The sequence below is a fragment of the Vipera ursinii genome, assembly GCF_947247035.1.
Source record: "Vipera ursinii genome assembly, chromosome: 1".
Lineage (NCBI taxonomy): Eukaryota > Metazoa > Chordata > Lepidosauria > Squamata > Viperidae > Vipera > Vipera ursinii.
Window position 1 is genome coordinate 100,858,882 of NC_139512.1, and position 16,173 is coordinate 100,875,054.

At 37.6% G+C, this 16,173-nt stretch overlaps 1 protein-coding gene across 1 annotated transcript in view; it reads left to right on the plus strand.

Annotated features, from left to right (window-relative positions):
- PDE3B (phosphodiesterase 3B) overlaps nucleotides 1-14,705 on the plus strand; it is a 63,587-nt gene extending 48,882 nt beyond the window's left edge. Inside the window, exons 12-16 of the mRNA XM_083363100.1 lie at nucleotides 1,428-1,621; nucleotides 4,826-5,029; nucleotides 11,991-12,149; nucleotides 12,517-12,754; nucleotides 13,428-14,705. Coding sequence (XP_083219226.1) covers nucleotides 1,428-1,621; nucleotides 4,826-5,029; nucleotides 11,991-12,149; nucleotides 12,517-12,754; nucleotides 13,428-13,633 — 1,001 coding nt within the window. The 3' untranslated portion in view covers nucleotides 13,634-14,705. The remainder of the gene's footprint in view (nucleotides 1-1,427; nucleotides 1,622-4,825; nucleotides 5,030-11,990; nucleotides 12,150-12,516; nucleotides 12,755-13,427) is intronic.
- Nucleotides 14,706-16,173: the final 1,468 nt, after the last annotated feature.

Consider the following 16,173-nt stretch of genomic DNA (forward strand, 5'->3'; position numbering starts at 1 on the left):
ACCCCATTGCCAGCAATGGGAAAAAAGTCATGATACATTGTGATACATCACGTAACATTGCGAGTTTGACACCTGTGCTGCAGGGTCTTTGGGAGATATAGTTCAGTGGTTCTTAAATCATGTCTGCCAGTTCCTTCAGAACTTTGGGGTATAATCCATCTGGTCCTGGTGATTTGAACTCGTGTAGGGTGGACAGGTGCTCACTTACCATTTTCTTGCCTATTTTAACTTGTGTTTCTAATCTGTTTTTTACGGTACTATTTTTGACAGGTTGGACTGTTTTTTCCCTTAGTGTAAAGACGGATTCAAAAAACAAATTCAGTAGTTCTGCTTTCTCCCTGTTGCTTGTCACCTTCTCCCAATTGTTTCCTTGACTTTTTTCTTAGTTTTTACATGTTGAAAGAAGCTCTTTTTTTGTTATTTTTGACTTTTATCACAAGCCTTAGTTCATTTTGAGCCTTAGTTTTCCTTACTTCATCTTTGCAGGTTCGAGCTATTTGGTGATATTCTGCCTTAGTTATGTGCCCCTCTTTCCACTTTTTATACTTGTCCTTTTTGTCTTTTAATTTATCAGAGAGTTCTTTATGAAGCCATGATGGTTTCTTTTGAGAGCTGTTATTTTTCTTCTTTGTTGGTATTGTGCTAGACTGGGCTTTTATAATCTCACTTTTTAAAATTTCCCAAGCTTCTTGAGTTGTTTTCCCCTTGAGGATTCTCTTCCATGGAATCCTTCCCAAGTTCTCTCTAAGTTTATTGAAATTAGTTCTCTTAAAGTTAAGAGTCTAGTTTAACTATGTTCTATTGCTTGTGTTTCAATAATGTTGAATTTCAATATTGCAAGGTCACCCCCCTCAAGGTTCCTGTTAGTTCATCACTTTCTATCATTTTATCTCTGTTAGTGAGAATTAAGTCCAATATGGCTTATCCCCTAGTTCCATTTTCTACTTTTTGGGAGACAGAGTTGTCTGCTAGGTTGTCAGGAACCTGTTTGATCTTCCACTTGGTGCAGAGTTTGTCTCCCAGTTGATGTCAGGGTAGTTAAAGTCTCCCATTACTATTGTGATGTGCTTCCTACATACCTTAGTTAACTGATTAGCAAAAACTTCATCTATTTCCTCTGTTTGGTTGGATGGCCTATAGTATACAGCTATGGCAATGTCATTCCCACCCCCCTTTTATATTGACCCAACTGCATTCAAGACAGTTTTCATCATTGTTCGGCTCTATTTCTGTAGAGATGTACTTATTTCTTATAGAGAGAGAACAACTCCACCTCCTCTCTTATTTGGTCTGTTTCTTTTAAATAATTTCAATTTAACTGGATGCAGCACAGTGAGATCTATAGATTGCTAGATATGTTGAAAATGCTTATACAAATTCTGAATATTCTTAAAATGTTATTTTTATGCTTATTATTTTGGATATAGAAAATGATATTTCAATGGACCACCTTGCCTATCTTTCCTCCAAAAGCTGTCCTGTTGTAGATGAAAACTATGGATATTTAGCATCAAATATTCCAGCCTTAGAATTAATGGCTTTATATGTAGCAGCAGCCATGCATGATTATGATCATCCTGGTCGGACAAATGCTTTTCTGGTAGCAACAAATGCTCCACAGGTAGGATTGTTTTTTGTATAATGTGAAATATCATATATGCTAACTATTAAATGTTAGCATTATATAATTAGATTTCCAGCAATTCTGATATTTTAAGTTTTATATTGACATAGCAGTATATCCAGTGCCTGTTCAAAGTTATGATGGTGCTGAATAAGAGAGATTTATGACCGTTGTGGCCATTGCTGCATTCCCAAAGTCACGTGATTGCAATTTAGGCACTTGGCAAACAGCTTGTAGTTACGACAGTTGCAGCGTCCAACAGTTATGTGATCACCCTTTGGAATCTTTCCTTCTGGCTTCCCACAAGCAAAGTCAATGGAGAAACCAGTAGGAAGTCACACTGCCAACCCAGTGATGAGGTTAAGCAGCTCATGAAGAGATGGTGCTCTGCAGAAAAAGATGGTACAACAGCAGCAGTCCCAACTTTTCCCTGAGGAACAAGACCTCACACCCATTTACTTGTGGAACAGTGTCTCTGTAGAGTTTCTGCATGATTGTTGCCACTTCTCTTCTCTCCTGCCATGGGCTTGCAGTTGAACCCAACCTTAGATGGCCATATTCAGAGAGGGGAAACACCTCTCTCTACATTTATCCAAGTGTTGGTAATGCAAGCCAGCTTTGCCTTCTCATCTCTGATGAAATTGTAGATAAAGAGAAATTCATTACTGGCATTCAGCAGTTGCAGTATGAGACCAAGGCCTACAAGGGTCTGGTAATCTAGTTTACAAAATGGGATAATGCATTTTGGGATAATGAATTTCAGAAATTAATTATAATGCAGCGTGAAGGGTTTTTCTTGCTGCTGCTATAGTGGTGGTTCTAAATCACTTTCCCATCAATTTAATTGGATGGTTTCTGGTCCTACAATTTTGAGAAAATAGGAAAATTTCTTCCTACCCACTTTCTCCATGCTATGAGTGATTTTATATGCCCTCCCTCAATCATTTTTCCAAGTTCAGCAGCCCTAGATAATCTAGCTTTTTTTTGGAGGAAAGGTATTTGAATTTATTAAGCATTTTAATTCCAGACATGGCAACCAAACATGTACACAATATTTCAGAGATACTGTAGATAGATGCCCATTTTTGTAAGAGCACTGCATTGTCAATTGTTTTGTTTTCAATCTGTTTCCTAATGATTCCTATGATGAAATTTGCATTTTTCATAGCTTCTGCACATTCTGGTGACATAATAATAATTCCATGAACTGGCTAGTTATAGGCAACTCATTTCCCATTAGAGTTTATGTGAGGTTAAGGCTCTCCCTACAATGTACATCACACTACATTCACTTGAACTAAACAATTTATCATTTAGCTGACCATCACCTTATTTAATGAAATCATTCTGGAACTCTTTCTGGTCTTTTTGTTGTTAAATCAAGCTGATTAATGTGTTATCATCCACAAAGTTGCCAGCATGCTGCTTACTTCTAAGTATAAACATACACTTTTGTGGTGAGTATGCTTTAAACATCATAATGCTTGTATCACTAATGTTTCCCCTGACAATCAGGGTTTAATGTTGATTCTAAGAGGTTAGGAAAGGCACGTTTCATCTCATTCTAATGTAAGACCAGAGCCTCAACAATTCTTGTATTCAAGAATCTTTTGAAAACTATGAGTCTTTGGAGCCATCCAAATTGGTCCTTTGTCCATACAAGGGCAGAATAGGCTTTATTGCATCAATCTCAGAAGGAAATAATCTGAACATCAGGAGTCCATTAAATTTTTCCAATTTCAGATAATTTCTTGGAAGCCCAGGAGCAATTGAAATGAAATTTGTCCTGCTTCATGTATCAAGTTCATTGTCATTGAAGTTTTCAAATCCTGATGTAATCTGATGACTTTAGGTATTTATTTCAAAAATTTATATACTCATCCATCTTATGCAACTCTACAACAGTTGCTGATAGTGAGTTAGGTAGCTATATAAATGTCCTTAAATAAATCAATCAATAAAAACAGTAAAAAAAGCATAAAAACTCCTGGTGTCCCAAAGGAAACCCACACCCCACACATCCACAAAGAACTTTACTGGGCTCTATCCAGCTCAGAGCTTTTGAGAAAAATCAGATCTTCAAGGCTTATAGGAAGGCTAGGAAGGTAAGGGATCAGGCAGATCTGAGGGAAGGGTATTCCAAATTTTATCACAAATGTTGGTTCTTTTACCCAAATTTAATCCTTTATATCCACATTCATGATGATACCATACTGGGACATTCAGCCTACAAAGCAACGTGTGCATCAGCATGAGCAGTGACATTTCTTATACCCTTCAACGTGCCATTTGACCCATTAATCCATCAAAGCATCAAAGGTGCTTGGTGAAACAGGTATAATTATTACTGATTGCCCTGTCTCCACAATATAGTTACACACGTGATGGTGCACAACTGACACACCCATATTCACTGTGAATCAGATACTAAGATAGCCAGATCACAGAAGAGGACTGTAGTTCTTTTAGCCCTTTTTCACTCTATAATATTGTTTAGCTCTTCTCTTTTTCATCAAAAACCTGTGCTTTGAAGATTTAACTTTAAGCTTCTCGCCTTCGGCTTCAAATTTTCCCTCTCTTTTCAACAAAGTGGAGAAGAATGACTGAGTAGATGCTTCTGTGGTTTATTTGAACATGGTTCTTCCTTAAGAGTCTATGCTTGCCGGATCCAACTCAAGTGGTGTTTTTATTTAGAGATTTATATTTAATTTCTTATGTTTGTTTCATGGTGCAGAGTTATCAATCTGCTTGTCGGCTTTGACCCTAAACCCCACGCACCCTGTGAAATTAACAGACCTCTGATCACTCAGCTTGGAGGTTAAAGACGCAGCATGGCCTTCTACAATTCAAAGAGACACTTGTGCAGCAGGCTGAGGCAAAGAGGCAGTCCCAGAACCAGCAAAATCTGGGGGCTGGACAGGGGACAGATTGTACCTGCCCTCAGTGTGGAAGGGACTGCCACTCTCGAATTGGCCTTTTTAGCCACACCAGATGCTGCTTTAGGACCTCTTTCCAGAGCACAATACCATAGTCTCTCGAGACTGAAGGATGCCGATGATCTATTTAATTGCTTAGCATTAGCATAATACTTCCCATAAAGAAGTAACCATGGTATTCAATTTCTCAATGATAACATGAATTGGCTATTTACAGTTTTGTGAAATTTAACTCTTTAAAATATTTGTACTAATTATTTTTCAGGCTGTGTTGTACAATGATAGATCAGTTTTAGAAAATCATCATGCAGCCTCTGCATGGAGTCTCTTCTTATCTCTACCGGAATACAATTTTCTGTCTAATCTTGACCATGTGCAGTTCAAACGATTTCGATTCTTAGTGATTGAAGCAATCCTTGCGACAGATCTCAAGAAACATTTTGATTTTCTTGCTGAATTTAATGCTAAGGTTTGTTGTTCTACTTCATATCATTATTCATTATATTTACAGAAATGTATAGAAATATACAATACGCATGTATGTTATATGGTTTAAGCTGTATTGTATACAGTTTATTTAAATATTTACTTATTTATGTTCTTTACAACACATAAAGAAAAGGTTTATAAATAAATGAAAAATACAGGACAAAGTTAAATTAATCAAACCCAAATATAACAAAATTGTTACACACATAAATCTTATACTTAATCTGCATAAAGACCAATAACATTCACATTTTAGCCATGTATAAATACGCTTTGAATGGATTGTTAATGTGTTACATTAGATTAGGTTGGAAAAGTAATTCCTTACCAAGCTGTCACATATTTTATTTGTTCCTGTATGTTGCATTAACAATCCCTTGTGCACATAATAATATAAAATCAGGAAGAAAAGTAGTACTACTGTGGGCTAGAACAAACCTCACCTATTTGGGTAATCACTGCAAGGAGGGTCAGGATAGATGTCACAGCAATTCCTCTGTGGTGATCTTCTCAGTCCATTGGTACTTCCTAGAATGGTGCAGGTAGCTTTTAATAGACTTGCTGTAAAAGGGTCAAATTAGGTTGTTCTATCTCTTTTCAGAAATTTCTATCTCCTTCTATAACCAGCAAACTTTGGGTTCACTTAAGACTGTGATGCCAACTACATCATCTCCCTCTACATATTATTGAATGATGCATTTTTATATGTCCTAGGTCAGAGGTCCCCAACCTTTTGGGCACCAGGGGCCAGTTCTGTGGAGAAAGGTTTTTCCACGGACCAGAGAGTGCGTGGTTTTGTGTGCTGCCTGCATCTCACAGATGGGGCTTTGCTTGTTGGTGCAGACCGGTTGTTGGCATGCCGCGGCCCAGTACCGATCCACGGATTGGGCGTTGGGGACCCATGCCCTAGGTCATAGATTGCATATTTCACATTATTGTTATTTGGGGGAATGATAGACTCTCCACTTGGAAAGAGCAGTTACTTTTAGCTGAGGAGAGAAACTAGTCAAATCATACAGTCCTGTATTCTATACAAATTTCCCATGTATGACTGGGAAATTTGTATTTAAGTTTGTTTATAACAACTCTTTCTAGCCCATATCCTAAATTTCTTGGCTATTACTGTATTTACCAATTCACTTTGACATGCCAAATTCATAGTTACTGAACAAGTGTAGTGGATTACAAATGTGTTCATCTCTCAGAATAGAAACAAAGAACAAGGATAACCAACTGAAAAGGAAAAAGCTCAAGTTTATTGTGATTTTGCTTTTCTAATTCATTTAATCAGACATATAAATTATAATCTAGAGACGGGATCATCAGTGATATCAGGGGAAATGAAATTCTGAAGTTACAGATAATGATAATAAAATCTTAATAATTACCCATTGGCCAAGCAGTTGTTTGGCGTGACAGATATTTATGCACCGGGGATTTGATTAAGATTTTTATGGCCTCAGTTCAATTACCGTAATTATCCAAAAGATGTTGAACCTCTCAACAAATTCTTGCTCAGACAAATTCTCTTCACAGGAATTGGCAGTTTAATTATTTGTGAGCTAAGTGGTGTATCAGTGATAACCTCCACTTGTTTTGGAGTAATCCAAATTCTAGACTAATATAATATCTGAGAGCCAATTTGTTCTTTTATTTTTTTATACTATAGTGACTGGCTAATTTATTCTATGTAAAATGTGGTAAGCAAATAATATATATCACACTGGAAGAGGTAGAGATATATAGATTTTTGATCTATGCATGATATCAGTGAGTTCTGTAATAGGATCCACCTGAGTAATAGTAGGAAAAACACTGAGATCAGTTTCTTATTGTGATTACAATACCTTTTAGAACTTTTAGCTGAGAACTATTAGCAGGATCTGTTTTGTAGTAGATTTCCATGGTGCTAATTCATGTGTGTGTTTATTTTATTATTTTAATTTCCTGGGTGAGTTTTGCAGTTTGAGAAATGCCTAATCCAAATCCTATTGTTAAAAGTGTATGATGAAGCAGGGTATAGTTGATTGTACCATAGGATTTGTTTTTAAATGGTGGATTTCATAATTGCTCTGAGTGGAATCTGGAAATTATATGTGTGTACATTATGAAGTGTTCAGTTTACTCATTCCATCATGAGATGGAAGTCTTGATCCTGTGCCTGGAAATGTGAAAGATTAGATGGGAAGGAACAGATTCAGAAAGAATTGTAGCAAGGTGGAAGTGCTGTTTTTGCATAGGCCCTCTGCTAATAGGTTAGTTCCAGTGGTGAGATTCAAATATGTGAACAACCGGTTCTCTGGGTGGATGGCACTTCTGGAAGTTCATTCTGGGCCTGGGCAACAAAAAATTAGCTACCGGTTCTGCCGAAGTGCGAACCAGCTGAATTGCACCACTGGTTAGTTCCATCTTTAGTTCTTGACAAGGTAGCCCTCCATCAGGTTTTCCTAGATAGGTGACTTCTAGTAGAGCAGCAGGAATAGGTCATGGCCAGAAGACACATTGGCCTAGTGCACCAATTACAACCTTTCCCAGGTCAGGAGATGCTATAGTCTATAATGAATTATGACCTTTCATCTCCCAATTAGACTACTATAATTTGCTTTACCTGGGACTATTCTTTTAACATTACTTGAAAGATACAGCATGAATTTAAACATAGTCCCTTACTTCCAGACTGATTGAAACCATTATCTCAGAGTGATACCAGTACTGTGGAGACTACATTGTCGCTTTGAGTTCTGGGCCCATTTCAGTATGCAGATATTACTTAAAATTTCCTTAATAGCTCAGTTTTAGTGACAGACTTTATTTTCCTGGGCTCCAAGATCACTACAGATGGGGACTGCAGCCAAGAAATTAAAAGACGCTTGCTCCTGGGGAGGAAAGCCATGGCAAATCTAGACAGCACACTAAAAAGCAGAGATAGCACCCTGCCAACAAAAGTGTGTATAGTCATGGCCATGGTTTTTCCAGTTGCAATGTATGGCTGTGAAAGTTGGACCATAAGAAAGGCTGAGTGCCAAAGAATTGAGTCCTTTGAATTATGGTGCTGGAGAAAACTCCTGCGAGTCCCTTGGACTGCAAGGCATTCAAACCGGTCAGTCCTAGAAGAGATCAACCCTGACCGCTCTTTAGAAGGCCAGATCCTGAAGTTAAAACTCAATACTTTGGCCACCTAATGAGAAGGCTGGACTCACTGGAGAAGAACCTAATGCTGGGAAAGATTGAGGGCAATAGAGGGGGCAACAGAGAATGAGGTGGCCGGATGGAGTCACTGAAGCAGTAGGCGTGAGCTTAAATGGACTCCAGAAGATGGTAGAGGACAGGAAGGCCTGGAGGAACATTGACCATAGGGTCGCGATGGGTCGGACACGATTTTGCAACTTAACAAATAGCTCAGTTTAGGGGTGTGTGTGTCTCTCCTCCAGATAGGACCCGCCTGCCCAATTCAGACCAGCGAAGTAGTCATACTGAGTATTCTTATGCCTGGAAAAAGTGTATTTTTTGTTTCTTGAGGTCAAGCTGGTCCTTTCTTTGCTGTTATACAGGAAATCAATTAAGATTTATGACTCCTCCATAAGATTCCTGTATTTAATAGTAGGATGTCTTATTTTCTGTTCCCTTTATTTTTTTGAGCTGTGTGTGTGTGTGTGTGTGTGTATCAGTGCTTTTTTCTAAAAAAAAAAAAAGGTGCTAGAATTCAGAGGTGCTGTCAGTGGGAGCAATACCGGTGTCTTGCTACGGCGTCACCACCCGTCCTTTTAACCCCCACCCCTGCGGCTCGGAGCCACATGCTGTGGGGATTCTCCTCCCCACAGTTGCCACGCTGCGGCCCATATTGGGCCCCCACCCAGAGCTGTGTTCCTCATGGCAGTGGTCTCTGGCACCAAACAGCTGATGACCTCCGGCATCGGCACTCTTTCTTTCCTTCCCAAAAATTGTGTTAATGAGTCCTCTCTAAGCTCTGTTGATCAGCTTGTCCTGGATTGTTTTGCCACAAAACAGAATGGTTTGCAAGTTGCAGTTGAGACAGCCCATCTCATTTTAGATATAACACATATAATTGAAGATTGTAAATAGTTGCATGTGCACGTTCAGCAAGTATGACAAGAGCCTTGGTGGAGCAGTGGGCTAATGCCTCCTTAAGTAACACCAGCTGCCTGCAATTAGTGCAGGTTCGCATCCCACCAGGCTCAAGGTTGACTCAGCCTTCCATCCTTCCCAGGTAGGTAAAATGAGGACCCAGATTGTTGGGGGCAATTAAGCTGACTTTGTAATAATGCCGCTTGGGGGTGTGTGAAAGCCCTAATAAGCAGGCATATACATAGAATGAAGGCTACTGCTAAGCTTGTAAGCCGCCCTGAGTCTTCGGAGAAGGACGGGATATAAATGGAATAAAAATAAAAAATAAAATAAAATAAAAATGATGTATTTGTGCTGGCATTTCTAGGCCTCTTTCCAGCCACATCCAGAAAAAATTGTAACAAACATTGGAATTCTCAATGCCATGTTTGGTATTTCCCAGCAATCTGTTACTGGAAGGAAAAAGCAATCCCTGCTGCATTACTGATCCCAGAGAAGCATTTGCATGTATGCAGGTATCCTTAGGGTGCCATAGTTATGGATGGGAAATATTGGTTGTAAAGTTGGCATTTCTGGATGTAATACAGATATTTTGGGCTTATTTTTGTTTCTTTGCATGTTTGATATTTTTCAAAAGGCATATGCTACTGACTACGCTTATGTACATATGTAACATCTTTTGCTAGAATACATGACCACTGCTTGTCCAGAATGTGAAAAGTGAAAGATTCTGACTAAACAAAATGTTAATGTACAGATAATACCACCAGAAATTATTTTAGCCTTTTTGATAAATGTTGTTATTGATGTTAAGCTCACCATGGAAAACATCATATATTGTTATGTATATACTAGGTTAATTATTTAAAGACTGAAGTACAACATAACTAGATTCTAAATAATCTATTTTTCAAAACACACAACAGTCCAAACAGTAAAAGTAAAGTCCAAATTAAGAATATTTCATTCTTAAGAATTGTTTAATTTAAAGTGGTTTAGTTGTAATAGATGGCTATAGATTCAAAATAGTTTTCAAGAGTATTTACAAAAGATACTATTTTTTCTAGCATCAGCTAAATTAGACATATTACATTGAGAAAAATGTTTCTTATTACTTTCCTGTTACCTTTATTGATTTCATTGCAGAGATGTTAACAAAGGAAATAGATTATTTTCTTATCTAATTTTACCTTCCAAAAGACAGAAACAGATGAAAAATGTGAGGTTCTTTCCTGTTGGCTTTTTTGAATTAGCTATTTTAGATTCTAAAAGTTTAGTTCCTAAAGAAGTAACATTGTAAATAATTTTAATGTCCTCTTCTAGTGCAGGGTAGGCAACCTTGGCTCTTTTATGACTCAAGGACTTCAACTCCCAGAATTCCTGAGCCACCATGGCTCAGCTTGGAAACTTCTCTCTTTCCCCTCAGCGTGGCTAGCTCAGGATTTCTGGGAGTTGAAGTCCAAGAGTTATAAAAAAGAACCAAGATTGCCTACTCCTAAAGCCAATATATGTTTTTTTTGTGTGTGTGTGTGTGTATGTATGTTTGTTTATTTATTTATTTATTTATTTATTTATTTATTTATTTATTTATTTATTTATTTATTTGGTTTATATACTGCCCTACTCCCAAAGGACTCAGGGCAGTTTACAAGGCAAAATTTAAAAACAATACAATATAAAATTAAAATTAAATTAAATTAAGTCTAGCCGCAAAAATTAAAATCACAATTTAAAAACATTAAACCCCTCAGTCCAGACCAGATAGCTCAAAGAGCCAGGTTTTTAGGTCCCGGCGAAATGAACGAAGGTTGGGGGCAGTCCGGAGTTCCGTTGGCAGTTGATTCCATAGGGCAGGTGCGCCCACAGAGAATGCCCTCCCCTGGGGATCGCTCGTTGGCAATCCTTGACCGGTGGTACCCTGAGGAGGCCCTCCTTGTGGGAGCGCACAGGACGATGGGAAATTGACGCTGGCAGCAGGTGCTCCCTTAGATAATCCGGGCCCATGCCATTTAGGACTTTATAGGTCATCACCAGCACCTTGAATCTCACCCGGAGGGCAACTGGAAGCCAATGCAGCTCGCGGAGAAGAGGTGTTACATGGGAGTATTGGGAGACTCCCATCACAACTCGCGCGGCTGCATTCTGCACCAGCTGAAGCCTCCGAGTGGTCCTCAGGGGCAGCCCCATGTAGAGAGCATTGCAGTAGTCTTGCCGGGAGGTCACGAGCGCATGGGTGACTGTGCGTAGGACATCTCGGTCCAGATAACAAAGTTGTAACTGGCGCACCAGGCGAACCTGGGCAAAAGCCCCCCTGGCCACGGCTCCTATATGATCTTCCATATATATATGTGTGTGTGTGTGTGTGTGTGTGTGTGTGTGTGTATACACATACACACATACAGTTAAGTGAACATTAATAAATTTCAGTGCATTGTGGATTTTAATTATTTGCTGAATTCAGTGGTTTTTTTCAGCAAGTATTTAGTGCAAATTGCTAGGCAGAAGCAAGGAGGTATATATCAACATCAGAATTCTTTAAAAATACCAGATGATAGATAAAAAGATAGATAGATAGATAGATAGATAGATAGATAGATAGATAGATAGATAGATAGATAGATAGATAGATAGATATGGATATGGATATGGATATGGATATGGATATGGATAGACAGATAGACAGAAGACAGACAGGAGCTAGTTCAATTCCTTGGAAGTAAGTCAGATATCTAGGAATTAGTTCAAATTACACATGAATACTGCAGAATATATCAACAAATTAAACTGTGCTTTGTAGAAGTATGAAAGGATTGAAGAAAACATTTAGTTTATGCCTTTGTCTCCCTTCTAAATAGGTAAACATGAATGGGCATGGTATTGAATGGAGCAATGAAAGCGATCGACTGTTAATATGTCAGATATGCATCAAGCTTGCAGATATCAATGGTCCAGCCAAAGTTACAGATCTACACCTGAAATGGACAGAGGGAATTATTAATGAATTTTATGAACAGGTAAACTTTCTCTAAGCAGAACATATATGTTATATGCATAAAATTGAATCTTAAAATATTTAAGTGTATTCTTTTACAGAGTGATCTAAAGTTATGCCAAAAGCCGGAATGTAGGTAATACAAAACCTGCAGGTTGCATATTCCTACATTAGACTGTTATTTATGGGAAGATATGTTGATCATAAATCTTTTATATCCTATGTCATCAATTTAGAAAGTGTCTAAGTGTTATGTAATTTTAAAAGCAAAGATCTAGTTATTTTTGCTCTTTGTAACACTAGATAAGATTATGGGAAGAAGTCCCCGTTTTTTTCTTCTAGTTTTCTGTCCAATCTGTTTTAAATATTTTGTATGTATAAATTTCCAGGGAGATGAAGAAGCAAACCTGGGGCTACCTATTAGCCCTTTTATGAATCGACATTCTCCTCAACTTGCCAAATTACAAGAATCTTTTATTACCGACATTGTTGGTCCTCTCTGCAATTCTTACGATGCAGCCGGCTTGCTTCCAGGCCAGTGGGTTGAAAAAGATGAGAGGGATAGCCCTGAAGATTGCGATGCGGACGAGGATAGTAGTGAAGAGGAAATGGAAGATTTAGGAACAAGTAAGAGAGTAAATGCAGTTTTGAACAATTTGATTTCAGTTACAGGTACTGTAGTCCTCAACTTACTAACATAATTGAGCCCAAAATTTTGGTTACTACGTGAGACATTTGTTAAGTGAATTTTGCCCCATTTTACAACCTTTCTTGCCTCAATTGTTAAATGAGGCACTGCAGTTGTTAAGTTAGTGACACGGTTGTTAAGTGAACATGGCTTCCCCATTGACTTTGCTTGTCGGATCGTTGCAAAAGGTGGTCACATGATCCAGGACACTGCAGCCATCATAGATACGAAGTTGCCAAGCATCTGAATTTTGATCACATGACCATGGAGATGCTGCAATGGTCGTAAGTGTGAAAAATGGTAATAAGTCACTTTTTCAGTACTTTTGTAACTTTGAACAGTCCCTAAATGCACTGTTGTAAGTCAAGGACTGCCTGGAGTTCTGTAAAAGAAGATATTGCAATAGAATGTCCACCATTATGCATTATCTAGGAAGCTTACTTTTTTTCTGAATATTTTCTTCCATAACTCCCAAATGATAACAGGCCTCTTTTTTTCTCCTCTACCCCTTTCTTTCCTTTAAACAGGACATAAATTGAACCTATGGTTCACTTTCTAAATAAGTGTTATTTATTTGAAGTGAGTTTGGAAATTATTATTCTTTTTTTGCAGAATTACAAAGAAGAAAAAGTGGGCAGCGCATATTTAGTCAACTAATATACCATTTGAATGAAAACCATAAACTGTGGAAGAAAATAATTGAAGAAGAGGAACTATGTAAACCAGAAGAAAACAAACATTCAGGAAATACCTCCTTATGTCAGACAGATGAGATTCAGGTTATTGAGGAAGCAGATGAAGAAGATGAACGACATTAAGAACAAGAAGAAATACTTTTGAAAGACTTCGTAAGAGCGCCCTAGACTGCTCCAAGAATATACTTTTATCCAAAATGCTGGCTGTAAAATGACAGACTTGAAAGAAGTATGAAAAATAGTATAGTGAATAATGTGAAAGGACATTTATTTCTTCAGCATTATCACACTTCTACGCACTTTGGCCATATGGAAATTTAAAAAAAAGACTTTATTCATAGACTTATGGAACACAGTACTGCATTCCACGATGAGAAGATTTTATGTCCAGCTTGGTCTTCAAGTATTTTGTTTTGCTGCCTTCCTAAAAGTAACTTTTTATTATCAAAATGGAATTAACAGTTTGGAGAAAAATCATTCTGAAATACCCAAGTTACAAGATTGTATAGAAGCTCTCAAGACAAAAAGACCTGTAATGTTTTAGAATTGATATTTTGTTTTTAATGCAAACCTTAAAATCACTGTGCCTGTCAATAAGCAGTTCCCATCAATTTAATTTGCAACAGTTTGATTAATGAAGTTATTGGATTGATTTAACCATTAGATGACTGCAACCAGAATTGCCTGGTCCTTATGGTTAAAACTGAATTTCTTCTGCATCTGTTTGATGCTTTTGTTTTTACTGTGGTAAATAGCCTGCCATTTTATTTTTCTAAAAATGTACAGGTTTCCAATGAGTATTCAGGCTAACTTGCTAAATATACCCGTTGCCTTTTTTCTCATTATTCTGTAATAGAATATACAAGCTATTTAACTATTTTAATAATTACAGGATTTTATTCTTTTAATCAAAGTTGTAAATATGTTCCACTCTTTCTCAGGATACATGTTTAAAAATGTTAGATTTTTAAAAGATTTTATATTTACAGACTTAGGCTAATGCTAGATGCTCATTAAAAATATTGACTTTCACTCTGTATGTAATCTTCATAAAAAATTAAAAGATGGTTTTGTATAAATGTTCTAAACTCAATTTTAGTCACTTTACATGGTATCCAACATATCAGAAATATTATTGAATGAACTTGATAGAACAAGCTTAAAAAACATTACTATATTCTCATAAAATCAGTTACCCTGGTCTATTTTATGTTGAGTCAGTTTCACTTTCACTTTTTTTTATAAAATATCTATTTGTACCTGGATGTGGCAGGTATATCTGTTGCTGTTTCTGAATTGTATTCTTAATTGCATCCAAACTGTTTTATTAATAGGAAATTAACGATTAGTTTTTTCTTTTTAAGGGGAGTAATACTTGATGGCTCATAATATTCTCCTCTCAGCACAACCCAAAATTACAAGAGAACCAGGTGATCAGTGCTGGTTTCAAATCACCTTATGTTTCCTAGAAAAATTTGTGAGATGCAGAATTGGGTGAAGTCTTGATACCTAATACACCACTAATAGTATGCAGACACAATAACCTGTATATAAACAAGATAGGAGAGGCAATCTGATATAGTAGTTAGGGCATAAAGCTAGAAAGTGGAATACTATGAGTTAACAATAATAATAGAGTTGGAAGGGACTTTGGAGATCTTCTAGTCCAACCTCCTATTCAGGCAGGAAATGCTTACACCATTTCAGAAAAATGGTTCTCCAGTCTCTTCTTAAAAACTTCCAGTGTTGGAGCATTCACAGCTTCTGGAGGCAGGTTGTTCCACTGATTAATTGTTCTGTCAGGAAATTTCTCCTTAGTTCTAGGTTGCTTCTCTCTTGATTAGTTTCCATCCATTGCTTTTGTGTCCTGCCTTCAGGTGCTTTGGAGAATAGCTTGACTCCCTCTCCTTTGTCCCCCTTAGTTCTAGTCCCCCTTAGTCATAAATCCAGCTGTGTGACTTTGAATCAGTGACCCACTCTCAACCCTAGAAAAGAGGCAATGGAAAAACCACTTCTGAAAATCTTGCTTAGAAAACTGCATGCATTTGTCAAGCAATCTCCAAGAGTTAACAGTGACTTGAAAGCATCAGGAGGAAAAAAAGAGGTAGGCAATATCCTCAATTACTGGATCTATGTATCTGAGAGGCAAGATGTAGAGTTACCTATGCCTTTCCTCCCACATGCCCAGTGCTGGTGGAAATGCACTGGTGCCTTGGAAAGACAGAAGAGTTTCCTCCATAGAGCATTGCTGGAGGTGAGCAGTAAAAAAAAGGCTTATCATTGAATCTCAGCTGCTGTAACTGGATGTTAGGAGAATAGAAATGAGAGTTGGGAGAAAAGTGCTGGGAAAAATGGTTTAAGAACCTAGAGAAGAAAAGAAATGTTAAAAAGAAGCAAAAAGCCAAGAAGGTTTAACATAAAAAAAGTAGAGCAGCAGCAATGGTCCCAAAACTACAAGCTGCCCCAGACTTCTGAAGGCCTCTGGCCCTTCCTAAGTAATCCAAGTGAGCAAAAGTTACCCAGCCAATTTGCTTTTCTGACATAGAAATACAAGTCTCTCTCCAACTGTTTTTTTATTCAGAATTAGGCCTTGTTTGCATTAAGTTGATTAATCAAGGGTTGCATTACCCCAACACATCTCTCAAAAACAACAGTAGTTAAGG